This window comes from Siniperca chuatsi, linkage group LG18 (assembly GCF_020085105.1).
Source record: "Siniperca chuatsi isolate FFG_IHB_CAS linkage group LG18, ASM2008510v1, whole genome shotgun sequence".
Taxonomy (NCBI): domain Eukaryota; kingdom Metazoa; phylum Chordata; class Actinopteri; order Centrarchiformes; family Sinipercidae; genus Siniperca; species Siniperca chuatsi.
The window spans coordinates 13,398,566-13,421,015 of record NC_058059.1 but is presented as its reverse complement, the minus strand read 5'-3'; the positions used below and the strand labels follow the sequence as shown (position 1 = coordinate 13,421,015).

The window sequence follows — 22,450 nt, the reverse complement described above, 5'->3', positions numbered from 1 at the left end:
GTTTGTACGTGCAGAAGTGACTGTGAGCTCCCCTGCTTGCCCACTGGCCGGGGCGCCTACACTGATCCCACTAATCCTACCAATACTCTGAGGGGTCGCAAAACTGCCTCCGTCCTGATCTCTGCTCTCATCTTGTTCTGCTGTCTCCGACTGTTCTGTCTCTCCAGTTTGCGCAGAGCAATCTGAATTATCAAGTGACTCTTCATCCCTTTCTGACAGCTTCTCCAGCTTCTGGCCCATGGTTGTTGTTCTGTCTTAGCATTAGAAAAAAAGAGAGACAAATGTCAAGACAGCAGCGGATTTATAAGTAAGTCACAATGGCGTAATGAGGCTGGCTTGCCTCCCCATCCCAATGAAATGAAATCACACATGAGGCATTGCTGTCTATTTTTAACTATCTTGAATCTTTCTCTATTTTTGTATATTCTTCTATACTGCTCTCACTCCCCCCCTCCCCAAAAGGGCCTCTCTATCTATCTCTCCCTATTCTGTTGGAAAGGAATGCTGTGGCAACTATAATTAAAGCTGGTCTGACTGCTGCCAGTGAGTCAGGAGGCCAAAAAGGAAACAAGACAAGTGAGATAAGAGGTCAGCCGCCAGGTGCCAAGGTCAAATAAAAGGCTCAGAGAAAATGTGATCTAATAAATGCTGCCAAATGTATGAACTTTAAATTATTTAAAATCATTCTGATGCTCTCTGAAACAAAATTGATAAGTCTTGAATTACATCAAAGCCTTGTTTTTATATGATTTGTGAGTCTAATAACAAATTGTGTAAACATGTCCCTTCAGAGACAGCACAGTGTGACACATCATGCACCGTCAATTACTGGTTTGGAGACAAGGCGTGTTTGTGCCGTGTGCGCTTCCCTTCGATCTATCTGAATGTTTATGGTTGTTTTGGTTACCGGGTCTATAGAAAGGTCACCTGGAATATATGATTCAAGTCACAAGTGCTTTGACTTCTGAACTGAATTGTTTGTCCGGGGCTTGATGACAACAGTTTAACCACCGACATGATGGATGGTGGAAGAGAGATTATTACAAAGGGAAAACAGCTCAACAGACCTTTAAAGTGACATGTGGAGTATTTTTACCTCACAAACAAATAACTAAATGTGCACAAGTATTGCTACATCAGGTAGGTTTTGCAGGAGAATACACTTAAGTTAATTTAGACAAATCAGAGGAAATGCTGAGCTAATGTTTGATTTCGTCGGCTGAAAGGTGAGTGAGTAAAGAGAGGTGACTGAACCTCTTCACCCTGCATCTGCAATCATGCGCTCTGCTGCTTAAGCTATTTCAAGCCTGAGAGGCGTTGAGTGACACTTTCAAGCCTGTCTATTTAACCAACATGCATGTCCACGGAACGTAAATTAAACTACTCCCCTGGACACTTGACTTCTGAATTTTTCATAAATTCTGGTTTTTGTTCTCTACATCAGTGATTCACAACCCGGGGTAGGATTAGAAAAAACGGAATTTAAAAATATATCCACATATTGAGCCATCTGTAACATCTGAACACCACGTTGATGAAAACTAGTTAGCAAATGAGCAGTCCAGCAGTTAATGGACAGTTATCTAAAAGTAATGGATAAATAGTCAAAATAGACTGCTAGAAGTGATTGATAAATGGTTAAACAAGATTTCTAAAAGTAATAGTTAGCTAAAAGTAGTGGATAAATGGTTAAAATAGATAGCTTAAAGTAAAGGATAAACAGTTGAAATAGTTAGCTAAAAGTAACACAAATTGTTGAAATAGCTACAAGTAATGGTAAACAGTTAAAGTAGTTAGCTAAAAGTAATTGATGAATGGTTAAAATAGGTAGCTGAAAGTAATGGATAAAAGGTTTACATAAATAGCGGTGTCGATGAAGGGGTAGCCCTACTTGAGTTCATCTGACAGGGCTGTGGGGGTACGTCTGACAAAAAAGGTTGGGAACAACTGCTCTACACCATACATTCACATGAGTAGAATTTTCAGAAAATGTGTAATAAACACCAAAAAGTGGGTCCAGAGCTGAGTTTTGATGTGTAGAAAGCCCCTTTGAGTCTTTTACATTTGATCAGCACCTGAAATTAAACTGATGTGCAGCTGTCTTCTTCTGCTTTTCACACAAGTAGTGTTTGCTGTGTCGGCACATACTCTGTCCCTTATCTGGTTCCTTTAGTTGTATCAGAGCTTTTCATGTTTAACCAGCTGACATTAATAAACTGTAGCTCTGGTTTTGTGGTATGATGTGGCTCACAACAATCCAACGACCTGACAGATGCGTGCGCTTGCAGCTTTAGTGTATCTGAAGTGTTATTTTGGGATGGATGTGTTATGATGGCAGCAGTGGGAGACATATGTGACATTGGCTTGTGAATCAATCAATCAATATCTCTCTCTCCCCCCGCCCCCCCCCGCCCCCGCCCCCGCCCCCAATACAAAGCAGACAGTTTATAAGAGACTTGTGACTTTGAGTACACAAACTATTAGCCCAGTTTCAGGATAGGTTTTGTTTTTCCAACAGAGAACTGTGCCTTTCCTTTAGAGCATTAAGTGTATGACATGTAATAAAATGAAATTCAAATAGTCAGTACGACAGGAAGATATTCAGACACATAATCTAGCTTGACAGTAAAATTTTTATAGCAGTCTGTAAGGCAGGACTTAGGGTCATATAAATATAAATGCGCTGCTACTTTAAGGCGGCACGATGGATTTATGCAATGTACCAGCTCATAATATGCTATTTCTGTGGCTTGAATAATAGTGTACATAATATACATAACCACAGGAGTGTACAGTATCAACATATACAATATAGGCATTGCACTTTTGGACACCTTAAAAGTCATTGAGGTATACAATGTTAACTTTTACCTGAACATTTAAGTTCTCCTGGCCTGTTGTTACTGTTACCATGTCAATAAATAGACTATTCTTATTAAAAACTTCCCTTAAAACAACTTAACTGTCTGCAGTTTTGGAAGCTATCTAATAAACTGTATAGTTACACTGACATAAAATTATCACAGATTACAGGTAGATACTTACTGAGGCTGATGTTTAAAACTGATGCTCTGCCAGTCTGTCGTCCTGCTGGACTTTGGTCTTTCTGGGAGATCTTCTCCTTCAGCCGTCACCTGCCCCATGATGTCAGACTGACTTCATTTGACTAATTCAATAAGAGTGCTCTCTGCCCTGTCCATTTAACTAAAAGAGCGAGTGAAGGCCAGATGCAGACAGAGGCCATTCATATGACCAAAGATGTACAGTATATTGCAATAAAAAGTATGTTAAAAAGAAAACACAGACACAGTAAAGTTTTAAGATTCTACAGGGAATCTAAATATAGATCCTTTTTTCACTGAAATGTGTAAATACAATTAAAACAGTGTGGTGATAATTAATGCGCTGTCCATGTTTGAGACAAGCACAGCAATCAACTTCAATGAATAAACGTATTATGCAGAGGAAATGGTTTATTTCCATGATAAACATTAGACTGGACATCATTTTAACAAAATGTAAAAAAAACAAAAACAAAAACAAAAAAAAACAAAGTGCATTACACATGAACATTGGCAATGTACAGTACACAAAAGTTAACAAAAACAATTAACGTAACAAAATCTTACTCCCAGGTAGGTTTTTCATGTTCTACATTTTCTACTCGTCTCAACCTCACATGCTTTGGGGCAGACTTGTGCTCTATAAATACACTCTACAAATGCCTGGATCCCCCTTTAACTTAATGTCTTAATATCCTTCCTCACAAATTCCTCAATGTCTGGCTCTTAAGTAGGATTGTCAGTTTGGTGCCTGCTGCCTGGGAATAATGCAATAAAAAAAATTCAATCATTGCCATTTTTAATAGAGCCTGAAGACATCTGCCTAAATTTGAGATGGCCCAAAGTCATTTTTTGCTGTGGTACAAACACGAGAACTTAATTATGAGTACTTCTCAATACACGGTAACATTATCAGTGCTTTAATATTGACCACATCTGCAAGCTAATGTTCTCAATAGCAAATTGTAGGGAAAAATATATACAAACTGGTAAATTTTAAAGACTTAAATTATTCCTATCTAATGTTTTAATGTAAATGATAGTTCTCATTCCAGCAAGTAAGGTTCTTCAGCCAGCTATTGAACCAATACAGTGTACCACAAGTTTCAACAATATCAAACAAATACAATATTATTATAGGCTATTAATAAATGGAAGTCCATCAAGTATGTGTGTATTGGGGTGGAGGAGGCTGCTGTGCATGAGCTTATGTGTGTGTGTTTGCATACATTAGATTATGTGCCAAGTTATACATTGCAAGGAGCATGGTTATTATTTGGAGTGAGGGTAAGTAATGTACAAAAACCCAGACCATCAACACACTCACAGAAACTTTGCGAACGCCTCTGATGCTTTATGACAGAGCTAAGGCCCAAGGTTAAGGCACTTAAATACAAAAACAAATTCAGAACATGAAGCAAACAACCAAACGTAGTGCTGTGGTCTGGGAACACAAATGCAGCGATTTAGTGCTTGTAACATCACACACTGATCAGGCCTAATCATAATATATTAAAGGAATTTAATAACAATTTGGAAAATGCACTTATGATCAATACCACTCCTCCATGTCTGTCAGTAAATATGAAGCTACAGCCAGAAGTCGGTTAGCTTAGCTTAGCATGAAGACTGGCAACGGTAAAACAGCTAGCCTGTCCGAAGGTAAAAGAAAATCCAACTAATAGCAACTCTAATGGTCAACATGATTAGTGTAAAAAAGACTAGTTGTCATTTTTGGATCCTTTTTCGCCACATTCAAATTAAACAAATGAGATGTAAAGTGTTAATTAGTGAGCTTAAGAGGTGCTGGTAGGTGGATTTTATTACCTTCAGATACATTTCAAACTATTCCTTAAATCTCCTTTAGCAACCTTGCCACTTTGTAACATTTCTTAATTCTTATAGCTGCAATATTTCTAAACTTTATAGTAATTGTAACTTTTTTAAAGTCTGAAATGGTTCCATTGCAAATGTGTGTGGTATCAGATGCTGTTTTACGTTACATCATGCTCAAATGGCCACGTGAGGGAAAGAACAGGTTAAAGGCAAAACCAAATTATTTAAATCTAACTAGTAGAGCAAACCTGCAGCTCCCTGGGGTCCGGTTAAGGGAGGAGAAGGAACAGAGGGTGCATTGTTGTTGTTTGTTGAGGTTTCTACTGATCTAACTAAAGAAAACCAAATCTACAAAAAATATACAATAACCCTACGGTTAAAGATGATTCAATAATTTGCATTCATTCTTTGCACAGTTTTCATTTCTTCTGAAGCACTCAGATCATTAAACACAGTACTAACACTTGCATGTGCTTTTCCTGCATACAAACAGGCATCATTCAGTACCATTCCAGCACACCCAGCGTGCCAAAAACAGTAAGCAAACACAACATCAACCAAACAGAAGAACTTGCAGAGTGACACGCTGTGGCATAGCAACTTTGGATTGGTGGCACAATTTGAACAAAACATGCCTCAAGCTGTCTGAACATGTACAAAAATGAAAAGTCTAAATAACAAATGAGGACAAGACTAAGAAACTGATTGTTGGGTAGAAGAGATGTCAAAAGCCTGTGAGTGCTGAGCTTTGCAGTTTCTTGATAGGTTACTTATTCTGTATTTAAAGGAAATTTAGTATTGTAAATTAAGAATATTTATAATTTTCGCACTGTAAATAGAAATATTTCATTTGGTAAGTCAGAATAATAACTGAAGTATATTTTATTTCACAAAAACACTAAATTATCAACAAAATTTACAGCAGCATCTGCTGTTGACTGCAACTTTCTGATAATTATTAGTTCAAATAAATGACACTCACAAGGATTGACTCTACACTGCAAGCAAAGAATGTAACTACTTTGAAGCATATTGTAGATTTGTTTTATTTCTGATGTTTCTATTTCTGCTTTAGTGTTCTCAAATTAACTTGATTAAACTTAGCAATAGATCTGAAATAAATGCACTGTGTGAATGGATACTAGAGTTGTGCTCAGGTGCTAAATCTATACATGATTAGTGTGTCTTTGCAAATGTTTGTGGGTTTAGGGAAAGGTAGCCTACGGTTTTTCAACGTGTGACCAAAACGTTAACTGGGTGAGCCATGTTTACCACGGAAGCCTCTTAGATAAATGATTACCCAGATGCAGACTGGGTAAGAAAGTAAGAAAAGTATGTATAATATATCAATATATAGCTTCTTTGCCATCTAAAATCATGAAGGTGATTAACTGGACCTTGCAACATGATATGGCTTTGGTTACATCAGGAATTGAAAATAAATTTACATTTACGCTTATGAATGTTTCTTAACATCTGAATGACTGAATGTAATGTCTTACAACAACTGAATGTATTTCTTCAGTGTTATTTTCTTTTGTCATTCTTTCAGGCATAAGATGAGTGGTTCAATTCAGTCAATCATCATCCATCGGATGAATGATGTGCCTTCTGAATAATGACACATTTGAATGCCAAATGTTTTTTCAGTATTTAAAAAAATAGAATAAATTAAAGGTGACTTTAATATGTTTTCTGTCTAAGCATGTTGAAGATATGTTCTGTAATACTGCAAAGTCATGCGTGGGCTAAAGTGAGCGCTTTAAGTACATGATTACATTAACTTTAACGGAGGAGGTCGGGGGTAAACCAGCCACTGAGCAGAGACAACAAAACAGTCTTTGACCAAAACAGTCTGAGATGCTTGTGGTCCGAGGTACGACGCTTTACAAAGAAGCATAAAAAGGCTCACATCCTTTTTTAAAAATGATTATGCTTTCACATGAAATGCCCTCTCGTGATGCAAAAGCAGCTGCAGCAGGGAAAATATAAAGTGAAGATAAGTGAGGATTCAGTTATTGATGGTAACATGAGGAAATACTGAATGCAATCTAACAGGCTCAACTGCAAACGTTCATTGAGCTCCTTCATGAATACTGTTGAGTTGGATTGAAAACATACAGTACACTGACAGAAGCATGTTACCTCAGGTATTTTTCTTTCCATAAACATCAGACTGCCAGCTATAGCTTTCTCAGGAGTTAGAAACCACCACTGTTTCCTGTCTTGGGAATATGCCAAACCTGTCTGTTGAGGGGAAAATGGCAGCATAACGCCCATCTCCACTAGACTGTGGGGAAGAGTGATGATCCTGTATGTGGTGTGGGGCTGGCAGGTTCAAAAGAAACCAGATGGACATGAATCAGGTCTGAGGGACACAGGAAAGTCTTCAGAAATTCTTTACCTGGCCAGAAGCATTCAGGTCTTTAGTGTATGGTCAGAACAACCAGCCTCATCTGGATCTTAATGCCAGTAGACGATGACAGGATACTCTCTGTAAATGCACAGAGGGCTGTTGCAGCTTGTTACAGTGCAGCTATGAGGCCAGGACATGACAGTACAGGTCAAAGCAGAGCTTTGCATCTGGTACCACACTACAGGGGCAGTCATCTAAAGGCCCACAGCCAACATAGTGTATCTGGTGGAGGCAGTGGTAAGCCTCCTCCTCCATCCCATCCATGCTCGGGCCACTGTATTAAGGCAGGGGCCCCACTGGGAGCTGTCCCTCAAGCTGCTCTTCCCTCTGTCGCATCAGTTCCAGACCAAAATCTATCCCCAGTCCTGGCATTTGCAGCTGGGCCAGAGCCTGCTGCTGGACCTCCACTGCACCACCAGGTTGTAATTTTAAACCTTCAGCAGTAGTTACACTGATGGCCCCTGTACCCTCCCTTGATATTTGTTCTCCCACGTCGTCCCCCTGTGGTTCGTCCATGTCCTCTGTCTCCACTGAGCTGAGGTCAGGAGGAGTCTCCTCACAGCTCATGGGTGAGACCAGTTTCTGGTGGTTGATTAGTGGGACAGGTGGGACACTGGGGGTGCAGGTGGCACAGCGGTAGAGATGACTACAGGGCTGGACCAAGTTAGCTGGGACAACTGCAGGGGCTTGCAGAGACTGCAGAATTGGAATGGAGGCAAAATTGGTCCCGGGCGGATCTATGCATATGGAGGGGACAGTGCAGTGGCGGGAGGGATTAAGGCGGTGGGAACGGCCTCCTGCTGGACGGTCACAGCGCCGACCTTGTGGTAGACGCAGGCAGTCTTTACAGGACTGATAGGAGGGCTTCACTTTTAAAGGGTTTCCTGTGCTAGCACTGTCCTAAATGGAGTAACATTGGAACAGAATACAGTATATGGTCAGTGGCATGCCGGATATTTAAAATGCAAAGTTAATAACATTAAATATGCTTCTGACATGAAAGCAGTTTTAAAAAACACGACTTAACTACAGTTAAAAGCTATATTTTCTCAACTCACGTCAAAAGCTGCAGGGCAGCTGCGCTTGGCAGCTAGGCGGTTGCTGTTGTTGGTGTTCAGGTTGGCTAGGCCTAACCGGCTTTCCTCCGTCCTCTCGGCCTCCTCCCCTGCCCTCTTCCCATCTGAATTTCCAGGTGTTTGAGCCAAGGCTGCCATCTCAGCTTCCTCTTTCTTGGCCTCTTCTTCATCCTCTTCCTCCAAAGTACTGAACTCGAGCCTCAGTCTCATGTCCTCCAGGGGGTCAAGGCGCCCACACGTCTGAGCTGCTGTGCCCCCGCCAGGCAGGGCTAAATGGGCCATGGGGAAACCCTCATCCTCCAATAGGGCATCCCTCTCCACGTCTTCAATCTCAATGAAAACTCTTTCCATACCTAGCAGAGGGGGACCCCGCACTGGGGTGGAGGGCTCGCTGTCTAGTGCAGAGTCTGACAAACGTCTGAAGTAATAATTGTAGTTAAGAGAGTCAAGGGGCTCCATCTCCAGACCCATACCCCTGCAGGGAGACGCCCCGCAGCCTCCCCAGGCTTCTTCCCCTCTGAGCACTGGTGTCTCCTCCCCACCAGTACTGTGGCCAGAGGCTTGCAAATCATCTGATCCCTCCTCATCTGTTTCAGGCCTCCATAGCTTGTTGTGGCGCTGTTTACTGTGAAGGCAAAGTATACTTTTGTTTACATGCGAAGAAAATAACTGACAGACTGCTATGTGTAATTTAGTATAAGCCCCAAAGATGAAACCTCATGGCTGCACCAAAGTAAAAAATAATAATAATAAAAAACACCCAGGTGACTGCAGGTAGCTAAGTGAAACTGTAGACCTGCTTACCTTGCGTCCAGGATTCCCTCGTATTCTGCCAGCTGTCTCATGAAAGCAGCGTTTGGCTGAGCTATACTCCGTTTCTGCTTGACAAAGTTGTAGGCTTTCTCCAGAGACCAGCCGTACTCCTTCATTGCATAGGCAATAACTGTAGAGGCAGACCGGCTCACCCCCATCTTACAGTGCACCAGGCATTTGGAATTGTTCTTCCTATTGGACAGAAAAAAAAATTACATCCCATTATGTGGACCTAGTTGGTGATAGTTTGGACAGTGTAGTGATAATTAAAATATTTTGCTATATCTTTTTATTTTTGGATTTGGTGGTTTTCAGGATTGTTGTATGAGCACTCCATGTCTCAACTTTATCTTTTCCATTTTTATTTTTACAAACATCCTTTTTTACCTCAGGTTAACATGCCTAGACAGTTGCATAGCAACCAGACTGATTGCACCATTTCAGTTCTCTCTCTCTCTCTCTCTATGTTACTGGCACAACTCACAGCATTTGGGCAGGAGAAAAATGTGTCCTGTGTGATCACGGCCCCAGTACTCGGGGAGAATGCTTAACGTGAACCAGTCAAACTGTGATGACAAGAAATTATGACTAAAAACTCAAAGTGATGTGGGGGCACAGTTCTGTTGACCGTTTCTGATCAAACAATTCTTGAATAACAGGCTGGTGTTACAGTTTATAATCTGTATCATTTCTCCCTCAAATCCTGCATTACAGCCCCCTCCCCTTTCTGTCCAAAGCACCTAAAAAAGCAGCAGCTGGTTTAGTTTTACATGCAGGGTCTTACTTGGCTTTGACAATAAAGTTGTAGGTTTCGTTCCAGTGGGCCAGCAGGTCGGTGGCCTCCTCATCGTACACACGGACGTTGTGATAAGAGAACATCCCTGGGAAGATGTTGTCAATCTCTCTGGTAACATTCAGGATGTAACCAACTCTGCAACCAGAACAATAACATGTTAGTCTTTCCTCCACTGCTTAGTAGTTAAACTGATACTCTATGCACAATGTAGAAATAAATCTGTTTCACATTCTTCACGTTCTTTGCCTGCTAAAGATGTAAGATTGAACTATTGCTTTATTAAATGTATTGGGTGCTATCACAGTGTGCAGATCCATTTCTTTTTCCTTGCCTGATGTAAGCACGGTGCCAATATTTACATGTGAACCAACACTTTCTTTCTGCTAACACCATTTGGCTAACAGTGTCATTGACACATTGCACATCTCACTTTTCAATGCAGGATACTCATACATACTGCATTTTGCTTTTTGAACTAAGAGCTGTACTGCAAGACTTCAGCTTGGATCAATTTTTCATGTGGCATTTTAAAATGTATATTCCGTAGTAACAGACTTCATTAAATACGAGCTGAAACAAATCAGTCCAAACACATGCAAACAACTAAAATTAATCTAGCAGGGGAGATAAATATACAATATTTACAGATAACAGTAACTTTCAGGTAAAAATATACATGTATAGCTTTTATTTAAACGTGTATAATTATAAAACATTTAGGATCAGGAAAAGTGTTTAGTTGTCAGCTCACCCGCAGTCACGTAGTTCTTCCAGGTTGGAAGCGTTCCACTCAGAGCCCTATAGAGGCAGAAAGACAGGAACTTATTCAGAATAATTGTTAAAATTACTGTTAAGTTCACTGTATTTTACTGCGGTAAGCATAAACCACAGTGTGACAGTTTGTGGGTATCAGCATGGAGGACAAGAAAAGAAACTATTTTAAAAGTATGATATAAAACATGTAAAAGGTAGCATAAAGTAAAAAGGGTAAAAAAAACAAACCCAAAACATTCTCACCAAGTACACATGGTCAAAGATAAGTGTGGCCTTGTCCATCTGACCCAGGATCAGAAGCATCTCGTTGTCTATAAACTCTTTGTACTCTTTGAGGTTACAGCTCATATGCTGCTCCAGCTCATTACGGATCTGAGAACGAGGACAGAACATGAAACTCTTTACTTTCCTAAAACAACAGCAACATACTGAGAAGCACTAAAACACATTGGATCTTTATGGCAGAACAAAGCTCTACTCCCTGGTTCTACTTAATAAACCAAGTTTAACAGTGTATTTCCAACAATAAGTAGTAATACTTTTGTTTTGAACTTCTTCATTTCTTTATCCATGCAAAATGCCATAGTGACTTTGAATCATTTCCGCAACCACTCTTTTACACACACACACTGTATTCAATATACATAATGCATTTTGCCAGAATTCATAAAAACGGAGGTCTGTCATGCTTACAGCATTTTAAGTGTACAGTTATTGACTGTTACATTAATAAAACATGAAAATCAGATGTATCTTTTTCTAAAATGTTTATGTACAGTAATATGGAAAGATCTAGACCAATTACACACACTGTTGAGGTGTTGATTTGGTACATACCTCCTTTGACGTGATGTTCTCCAGGTCTTGAAATGTCATGATGCTGCGTAGCTTGGCTTTGATGAGACACTCTGTTCTCTCTCGTTCAGTTGGCCTGCACATAATGAGTCGATAAATCAGTGCTGCTGTCTAAATGAAAATTAGCATAACAGTGTAACATGTTTCCACAACTGAAAACAAAGGACAGTAACAAAGGGACAAAGCATTGAAATCTATTCCATGACTAAGGATGTACACACACCAGGCATGTTACAACTCAGCAGCAATTGGCCTATTTGGTGACGTGACACCGATACTGTTTGAAATCAGACATCAGGTGTGGGTTTTGTGAATGCCTCAAAACATTAAACCCTGGTTTCCCTACATGTTATATTTCACTTCAGTTTGGTCAAACTGTTATGCTACAAGAAGCAGCCTGTAGTGTCTCACCGGTCGACGAACATGGTGGGTGAGTCAGGCCGGGTGGTCTCCAGGTCAGTCATAGCGTTCCACTCATTGACGCAGCTTTGCTCTGAGGTGATGCAGCTCTCATAGAAGGCCATCCATGTGAGAGCAATGCCCCCTGGGAAGTAGTTGAACCGGCGTGACACCTCGCATGCCTTGTGGAGGATCTGCAGGGCAGACCTGCAGAGGCACAGAGCAAAGGCTTTACCATCAACAATCACCATCAGAAAGATGGATGTATGGTGACAGGGGCAGGGCAAATAAGACAAGGCAGACTTGTTTATGGTCATTCTGATAAGTGACCAGCAGGTGGCATGTGGATAGAGGAAGACTGTCAGAAGTCTTTGAACAAACAGTGGGGACAGAAGTGAAGAGTGTCCCAAATATCGTAGAAAAGGTTTCAATCGTAGTCATCTGGACACTGTTTTCAGAATCAAGACGTTTCGGCTCCCATCCGGAAGTCATTCTCAATCATTGAGAATGACTACGATTGAAACCTTTTCTACGATGGAACACTCCTGAACGAATGAGGGACAACACTGTCTTGTTTTGAAGTGTCCCAAATAGTCATGCTGGACCAGGAGAGTCATCACAGTGATGACCATATTGGAAAATTATAATCAAATGTTCTATAGTTGCTTGTTGTTTATTGTAATGATACTTTTACCCAACACAGGGACAAGCTTATGGATATTTTTTGTTTTATGTCTGTGCGCTGTTTGGAGATTAGTTCAGTTAAATTACTGGGTTTCTATGGGATGAAGAGCACCCACACAAAGGCAGGGACATTGTCAGCACCATTAAACCTCTTAGATGATAGATGGCTACTCTAACACATTTATATGTATGCTGTATGTATGCTTGTTAAGAGAATTGTTTACACTAGGATACCGAGTAAACATATGCTCTTGAAACAAGTTATCCGGCATGTTTCCCTCCTGTCTACACACCACAAAACACGCTACAGTAATCCCAGGTAAACATGAAGGACTCACTCACCACATGGCCTGCACAGATACAGGCTTGAAGACATGTGACCGCCCTGCTGTGTTCACACTGAAGCCTCTGGTGAGGAAGAGGAGGAGAAGGAAGATCAGTTTGAGTCTGGATGGAGATGAAGAGTGACCAGGGGATGTAAACACAGACTGGACACGGCTCGTTCATGGGACTATTCAGGACACCAGCCAGTGGAACATTCCTCCAGCATACAGAGACAGAGACAATGTTAACAGGTCAGCAATAACAGTTCTCACACAGGGAGAAAAATGCATGTAATTCACTCCTCTGCCACTGGTGGGCAGTAAAACCTAAAAAGGCAGACAACAACCAAAACACGCAGCTGGAGGCCTGCCTCAAAGTCTTGCTTCACATTTATAGGCATGTGTTTTATAAAAAAAGATCCACTAGCAGTTTTGTGCCTTGTATATTCAGCTGATTTAAGTAGTAAGTTCTGCATCTTTTATGAAAGAACAAACTGAAACTTACCCATCTCCATCTAAATGTATGTTGGTATCACTCCACAGTGGAAGCACCATCCCAATAGAGCAATCTTTACTGTAGATCACAAAGATTTAAGAATAACATTTTAACAAATCTAATCATCAGATTAAACTGCACTAAATGTAAGGCTGCAGAGAGATTCATTACCTGTCCTTGTCTGTGAAGTCCATTCCCACGACGATATTTTCCTCTGTGTCTTGATGGCCGTTGGTGTAGATAACGACCATGTAGCGCACCCGGTCTGACCATCCGCTCTCTAACCGTACAGCCTGTGGAACAAAAGGAGAGTATGCGAGAAACTGCTTTTAGGAGAAAAATATCCACTATTCCCTGGTGTTGTCATGCATCGCATTATTGCATTATTGTACGAAAACGTATGTGACTGCATGATAACACAAACCTGAGGTCAAACAGACTTTTCTAAAATGGTTTTAAATGAGTAAGAGAATTGACACTTGTGCTGACAAGTCTGTAATTTTCTATATATTGAATGAAATTAATGACTTTAAAGTGTGCAGCACCTACACAAACACTACATAAAACCTACTATCCAAATGCTTTTGGAAAAAAAAAAGTGGGTGTAAAAGTATTATACTGACCAACTTAATGCGATCTTCAGACCGGAGGATCTTAAACATGACCTGCAGGTGTTGAGGTAAATCACCTGAAAGTGAAACATGCATTAAGACTGATAGGGAAACTGAATGAGTGTACTGCGATTCAAAAAGAAGCATAGTCATAGTCAGTGTTTGATTAGACCAGTTAACTTGGTTTAAATCAGCCAAACTGGCTTGAGGTCATCATCACAGTCTGGATGTCTACAGTTTGGACATCAACAGTTTTTTCAGCTCACAAAGATCCTGACAGAAAAAAAGGATTTCCTGCCACAGTGACCTAAGCTTTAATGGACATTGCAGTAAGTAACTAAAACTGCCTTTAATAAACTAATAACTAAATAATGCACACTTTAAATAACTGACAGCCTTCACTACAGAGACACTCACATACTCGAATTTCTACCAAAAAAAACAAAAACTAAAAAAGGTCAACTACAAACTGATCATTCAAAACTCATTCAGCTTCTTCTATTGTACATTCATTGTTGGTTTTCTTCTCCAGTGGGAGGAAAAATGTTAGCAGATTTCTCTCAATGAAGAAATCTAAACCCTGCGACTTTCCAGCTATGCTAAGCTAAGGTGTTAGCAAGCAGCACCCAAGCACACGTGCAAACTGACTTCTGACTGGTCCCACATTTGTCCTCAAATGGCTTCAGACTCAACAAGGACGTCCGATTAGAAACTTGTAAACAGTGAGCTTTTATAAATAACCCCATTGATGGACGTTAAAACACTTACAGAACATTTTTATTTTTAGATTGCGCAAGATTGTGCCACATTTTAATGTCACTTTGATGTGCAGACAAATATAAGCAGCAGCAGCAGCAGCATGATTGTGTAATAACACAAAAAAACTGAAGTTTGAATGACAGTAAATGACGATGGATCAGCAAAGACCAAAACAGAGCACAAATATCTGTAGTGATTTAGGCAATACAGGTGTCGTCACTGGCTGAGAGCATTGTTACAGGTAGGAGGTCAAGTGGTGTAAATCCAAAATATAAATTTATATTTTCCTCTGTAAGACCAGTTGCAGTTAAAAAAAAATAAATAAATACATTCCCAGAGATTTATGAGCATCCCTCGTGTTGTGCTGCAGGTCAATTCAGGTCAGACCCAGCTAAGTAACGGTTCCTAACACAGTTTAGAATAAACACAGACAAACCCACAGAGAGAAAAGCCACCTCAGCAAATACAATTTTCCTTTTGTCTAGAGCTCATTTGTGCAGAGAATATGGGCAAAAAAAAACAAGAAACAAAGCTTCTTCTGTGTGTGCGTGTTCCTACCTGCATGTTTGTGGTGGGTCGGGGTCTTTGGTCCTTGTGCACTGCCACCCTGCTGGAGGAAGAGGGCGGCTCCTTTGACCATGAAGAAGCTCTCACTGAGGCTGGAAAAAGCAGAAGTGGAAAATAAATTCAGGGCTACATAAATCTGTACTTATGTACAAGCTTAAAATTTCGAGCACCCATTTTAACCAAGTCCGTGATTATTCTACTGTTTCCCCTCTTTCTTTTCAAAAGGAGAATGTTTTGTAACAGGATCGAGTGAAGAGAGACAGGGCAGTGACTTGACATCTATTACTGGACACAGTATCTACACAGCTGGATTTCACAGGTATCGGCACACTTAAACACACTGTGTTCACATTCCCTCTATTATCCAGCTCAGATATCTCCAGATTCCAGTCATAAAAATCTGAGTAGTTTAAAAATTAGTTAGGAGGCAAGAAGTTGTAGATAACCGCCCTAAAACACCATCTATTTGTGGAAAACTTGTACCCTATCTGTATTACTAGCTGCTAACGTGTGCTATCCTGCTCTGTTTTCTTCTTGCTTGGGTGGGCCGTCAGAGTAACTGGCTGCACCTGAGAGGTGGGAGTGGCCAAGGATACAAAAGGCCTGCTCTCCCCAGCCATTCATTCTCTCTTGCTGGGCAGCCTCAGCCGCATCTTCATGGTTTCCACAACCCTTTAGTTTTACCTTGAGCAACACTCACACAAATGCTTTCACTCCATACATGCCTTACACAACTGACCCCTTCCATGTCTCCATGTTATTTTTGCTTTGGACTGAAATGGGAAGGAGGAGGAAAGGGCTTCAACACATAAAACACAATATTACTGTTCCTATATTTTTCACTTACTGACTAAATATCAAGTGGATAGATCTTTGTATAACACATCCTTTGGCTTTATAATTGTTAAACTGAGCAACAATTGAATCATCGTTGTCGGTATGTGACCTTAACTGCTAAATAAAACAATGTTTGGTATGAAATCTGCCAGTGATTTGTTGTTTTATCGTCTGGGCTATATTACAAGATATCATTTTATAACATAGGGTTTTATAACGAGATTTGAGTTGTATTTCCCTTTATGCTACTCACAAAAACAAACGTTATATACAAAAATGATATGCAGCAGGTGAGTGAATAAATAATGAGTCAGATATATTGTCAGAAAATAGTGGACAATGCCTGTCAGAATCTCCCAGAGCCTAAGGTGACGTTTTCAAATTGCTTGATTTGTTCGACTATCGTTCACAAAACCGAAGATATTCAGTTGACCCTCACATAAGACAAATAAAAGCAGCAAATCTTCAGAACCGAGAAGCCTAAACCAATGAATGATTGGCATTTTTGTTAAAAAAAAAGGACATGAACAATTAATCAGTTATCAAAATTTTCTGATTCAATTTCTTTTGATCGACTGACCTGCCCTATTTTTTATTTTATTTATTTTTTTTACAGATGAGTGCAGAGTCTCTATGATGTTGACAGAAGTCCTCCTGGCCAGATTGGAGTTGAAATCACACTTTAAATCTCGTAGTGTGTGAACAAAGCTGAGACAGGGACATGAAATGGCTGCAGTCAAGATATTGCATGTACAGTGAGCAGCCAGGTGTAGGCTGCATACTTATTAAGTCCTCATTGGTTCATTGCACAGGACAGGGGGCTCATCAGAGACTGAAAGTCAGCAGAGTCCTGATGCAGTGACTTTTACAGCCCCATGTTTTTATAGCTTGATTAACTGACTCTACTTGATTGGGTTGGCTGACCTATGGGGAATCAAGCATTACACCACGACTATCCATATGTGTTCAGGCTTTAAAACGTCCTCTCCTGTCCAGCCTGTGTTGGACACAGCATTTCTGGGTCATGACTTTGTTACGAGGGCCGCAGTGAGCAAGAGGAGAGCTTTAGCGTCTTTTCTCACACAGAACAGAGCGCAGCTTTGTTTAACCACACTCTCATTCCCCGCTCAACCAACACACACAAAGCCTGGTATGACTGAGTGGGCCCATCACAAGGCCTTTTGTTTCAGCTCGCCTGCTACGTGCTTATTTCTTTTCAAATTCACATAGAAGACATATGATTCGGGGATGACAGAGTAGATGAACCACAAGGCTTGATGTGAAATAAGTCCTTAAAAAATAAATGTACGCTACACTTCAGAAAGTTTTGTTGATTTCAAAGTAACAACTTCAAGGTCTTCAATCACAGTCTTTTTATTATGGGAAGAAAAACGATGATTAAAATAAAAAAATAAATCAATACTCTTGAAGCTTCAAGAGTGATTTACATAGTTTGAACCAAAAAAAACCCTCTATCAGAATGAAAGCTTTAAAATGTGGCTGACAGTCCTAAAAATGTAAGCTAAATTAAACTAATCACACTAACATCATCATAATTTATTCAAGTTTAACTGCCAACTCTAGACATCCCATACTGCCACTACTGTAAGTGTTGACTTACTCTAATAAGTGTCAACTATCAAGTCTATCAACTATGTGAGAACTTACATGCGACAGATCTCCCTCTGAGTCAGAGCAGCTTCCTCCACAAAGTGAGGCAGCACGGTGAACATGGCTTTATGTGAAGGTTTCACAACCAGATGCATCCTTGCTAGTAGTTAGTGGACTATTTACAGTCTCCTTAGAAAAAAAAACTCTACAATTTTGTCTCATCTAAAAAGCCTTTTCTTATGAACATCCCTCCATCCATCCTCTACACCTGCGTATTCCTGTCAGGGGACTGTAGCCTCTCCTAGCAGCATATTTCAGTTGAACTTCTGTTGTCATGGTCCTGGTCTGGCAAGTCCTTCTTCTTTTCCTCCCGCAGCTTTCTTTCCATCTCGGCCCTGAAGTCTCCTCGTCTGTGCTGCCCTGTCCTCTCAGTTTCTGCTCCCTATCCCCTCTTCACAGCGCGTGCTTCTGCAATCAGCTCTCCCTATGCAACCCTCTGCCACAATGCCATCATTCATGCAAGTGCTGGGAGGCGGTGGAAATGTTACTTGGCGTCAATTTCAAGTCTGACATGCAGAATCCTAAATTAAGACTCCACGCTGATGAATTACTGAGCCACAGAAACATGTTACTCATTTACACATGACACTCTACACACGACATGACATGGCTGTTTCAACCGTGAATGACCCACACACACAGTGAGCTCAAAGACAGACTCTGTGTCAAAGCTTTGCTGAAAATCATGACATCATGACAAATCATGTCTTTTGTGACGTAGGGTTGGTTAAAGAAAAGCTTTGTGAACGAGCAGGAACAACAATTTATGTACTGTGTTATGTAACCGAGTAGAGGAAACATTTAAAAAACTTGTCACGTTAAATCAACTGTACTTCCAGAAGGTTTTTCTCCTTAACAACAGTGAGAAACTAAAGGCCATTAGAGAAAATAAACTGCGTAACTTTTACTGTATGAGAGCCAGATTTGCTGACATCACTGAATCTTCAGGACTGAGGACAAGACAAGCAGCTCATCGCCTACCAAAATAGTTTTAATACTCAGGGCAGCATGGTTCTTTAGTCTAATTCATTGCATACAATTCAGAAAGACTAGGAATGCACCTAAAGAGGTGAATGCAGTACCAATATTAAACTCTTTTTAGGAAGAATATTCAGTAAGTCATTTGAAGTGTAACGGTCCGTGCCAAACTGGTGTGTTGTTTAAACCCTTGTTGCAATTATAGAACATTACAGAATCAATTATGCAACAAGCATTTGGCAGAAACACGACCAAATTATTTCTATCTATCTATCTATCTATCTATCTATCTATCTATCTATCTATCTATCTATCTATCTATCTATCTATCTATCAGCAGCAGCCTATAAGCTGAAAATCTAAACTAGAAGCTAAGTGAAAAATAAAAGTACTGTATTTCATGATGTCACCCTTTTATTAACTATGCACAGGTTTCCATCCGTACTGTTCCTGCTTACCCATGCAGTAAAATTTTATTTAGCGTAACACTTTTTAAAAACAGTGTTTTACAAATAATTAAAAGCCATATGTTAATATGCAAAAAAAAAACACTCACCCCTCTTAAAATGAAGCTTAACTGAAAATTGGGGGTTTAACTGTTACAGCCTGAACTGTTCACTAAGAGAAGAAACTGTGTTAAGATGATACTCTTACTTGAACTGGTTAAAATGTTGTGAGTTGTTTTCAGTCATCCTTCAGAGACTGAAAATTACAGCTTGAGACATCACTGTCTCCTGGTATTTCCCCTTGTTGCTACTACAGAGTGGGCTCATCCAGGCCGACTGACCACAAAGACGGGACAAAAATACATTCCACAGTCAGAAATGCAAAACATCTGTATATCATCTCTGTCTCTAGAGATCTTCAAACACACGACTTTTTAAACAGAAAGATCTTACCTCTGATTATTTTTCCGGTCATCATCACTTCCAAAATCCTGAAAGACAGAAACACGGCAGAGAATATGAAGACTGCAACAGCGTTGCGTTTTATAATGGCAGTGGTGGGCCTTCAGTGTCAAATGAATGTCGAGGAAAATCTGAGCCACATAACATCCAAAGAGAGGATTTCACATTTTCTCCTTCCTGTTCTTAAAATCACGAATTGAATATTTGTAGCTTCAGTGCAACAGAACCCGGAGACTTGTTCTTGTTGAGACTGGACTAGTGAACAGAGACTACTGCACTGTGCATTTAACTGTTGTTTGGGTCATCTGGAGGCCGACATTCATTATGAGCATGATACATCATTACTAGGGCAAAAAGATTTGTGTCTGTATTTGGGAGAGCTACAGAGCCACATGGGCAGAACGCATTCAGGAACTGACTGGACCTTGATACGTTTATGTTTGGTTAAATCTTTAAGATGTGAGATGGTACAGTAGTGCCAATGGATGTTGAGGACTGTGCAACTGGAATAAAGCGTGCCAGCGCCAACTGCTGGTCCTCCCTCGTCAGTGTTGTGATCTCGTCTGATATGCACGTCCTATAGAGCCGACAGTTGAATCATTAGGACGCCTTCAAGTTCAGCAAAAAACACATCCAAACATCACACCCATCCACTTGTCCTGCCTTCTGGCTGACTCTTGCAGAATAAGTGAGCTGTAATGCAGAAAGTGATATTAAAAACTTATCAGTGGAGGAATGTCACTGCTTATTTTTTCAGTCAGCCTACTTCAGAGCACGTAATCCACTTTCCTAAAACTCGAAACTGGAGCACTTAACCCTGATGTTATGATTTCACTGGGATGTCTAATCTGGCACTGCTCCATATTTTAATATTTGACTTTGTTTGCCGCTAAGATTTCGTTTTGCAAGTGGGATGATAAATGTCTGCTTCACAGCCTCAAACTTCACAAAGTCAATGTTACTTCTCATTGTCAGGACCTGAACCTCACTGCAGTTTTCTAAAGCTACAAAATGACATCCCTGCTCTCTTTTTCACAACCACAATGAAAATGTGATGTAAAATATTGAATACTGACTGCATACACATGGGGTTTAAATTCTGGCAAGGAGCCTAGTGGCATTTCTCACAACATGTCACATCAGTTGATTGTATAGGCTACCTCAGTGGCATCACTCATTAAGTGTTTTTCTCAGATTTCTGCAAGTTCCTGAACACTTGACTGAACTGTCCTGGGGCACACACTGAACATAATTCTAAAAATTGATGTCATTCCCCTCTAAAGTCTCCTCCCCAACATTGAGGCTGCATTACTGCAAATAAAAGCCCAATAACAAGGAGGCAGAACAACCTGAGTGCCACGCAGCAAATGTTTGTGCAGCAGCAAAATGAGCACTTTGTTCTGACAGCTAAACCCAGCAGCCCCCCTCCCCCCCTCCTGCAGGATTTTGTTTACAAATCCGCTGCCACAGCAGCCACAAACAACTCTCTACTGGTAACAATGCAACAATATATCAAGTTTATAACACACAGCGATGACGGAAGTAAGCTTAACCCTTCCTCTTAAACAGCCTGTATTGATACTGGCTCCTGCAGGCGCATTCACGGCGTTTCCTCACACCGCGTACACAAAGACCGAGCCCCAGCTTTTCCACTTACCTCCCCCGCACTGCTGTTGGTCGTGCTGGCCGAGGATGCTGCACTGGGGGTGGGAGAGCGCTGCAGAGTAACCAGGGCCATGGTCGGTGGGCTGCAGCCTTGGAGGGCAGCAGAGGAGGAGAGGAGGAGAGGAGAAGGGAGGGGAGGAGGATGTGGGAAGATGCGCCGCTGAGATTGTCTCTGTCACCGGGGAGAAAATGCCTAGTCAGACTCTCATCCAGCAGCACCTGACTCCAGAGCCCCGGCGGTGCTCCCTTTCGGTCCTGCTCCGTGCGTCCTCTGCGGTTACCGGAGTCCTCATGAGCGGGAAGTCATGAGAGATTTCCTCCGTTTGTACCGAGCAAGCAGCGGACCCTGCGATTTCATCTCTGGTGCGCAGACAGACAAACAAAACACGGTGCAGGTTGCATGCGGGGCAGAAATGACATGCAGCTTTGCCGGATGCCTGTGATTGGCTGGCCTAGTTCGCGTGTGCGCTGTCATTGGGCCAATGTTGTCAAGGTGACTGGCCAGACTAGGAACTCCCAAATACAAATGTTGATGAAATAATATTCTGCTCGTGTTATGAAACGCAGCGAGGTTGACATAATGTTGAGTTGGGCACCAACCAACGATTATGTTCATAATCGATTAATCTGCTAAGTATTTTCTCGATTAATTGTTTATTGTCTATATGGCCTAACGTCAGAAAACAATCTCCTTGAGTCTAAGGTGATGTCACCAAAGATCTTGTTTTGTCCGACCAATAGTCCAAAGCTAAAAGAAATAAATGTACTCTAATGTTAATACAAGGACAACAGCTAATTTTAGAAGAATGTCTGGATTTTATGATAGTTGTTGATTAGTTTTCTGTCAATCCACTCATTGAATAATCAATGAATCAATCGTGGCAGCTCTAATGTAGAGCCATAATAATTGAACCATGCATCTTT

General features: G+C 40.8%; 1 protein-coding gene across 3 annotated transcripts; it reads right to left on the bottom strand.

Annotated features, from left to right (window-relative positions):
* Positions 1-3,458: 3,458 nt before the first annotated feature.
* On the bottom strand, positions 3,459-22,405 carry ssh1b (slingshot protein phosphatase 1b). 3 transcript variants are annotated; one of them, XM_044173827.1, is made up of 16 exons: positions 21,519-22,405; positions 19,853-19,890; positions 19,608-19,735; positions 15,459-15,559; positions 14,154-14,218; positions 13,702-13,823; positions 13,540-13,608; positions 13,054-13,119; positions 12,040-12,234; positions 11,611-11,704; positions 11,017-11,145; positions 10,751-10,797; positions 9,988-10,134; positions 9,195-9,395; positions 8,373-9,015; positions 3,459-8,214 (listed from the first exon to the last, which is right to left on the bottom strand). In XM_044173827.1, the coding sequence occupies exons 3-16, from the start codon at positions 19,643-19,645 to the stop codon at positions 7,594-7,596; spliced, it is 2,538 nt and encodes an 845-aa protein (XP_044029762.1). In that variant the 5' UTR covers positions 19,646-19,735; positions 19,853-19,890; positions 21,519-22,405; the 3' UTR covers positions 3,459-7,593. The 3 variants fall into 3 exon arrangements, with proteins under 3 accessions (XP_044029762.1, XP_044029760.1, XP_044029761.1); XM_044173825.1 differs by lacking the exon at positions 19,608-19,735 and having other exon boundaries at positions 21,519-22,319; XM_044173826.1 differs by lacking the exons at positions 19,608-19,735; positions 19,853-19,890; positions 21,519-22,405 and adding an exon at positions 17,973-19,169.
* Positions 22,406-22,450: the final 45 nt, after the last annotated feature.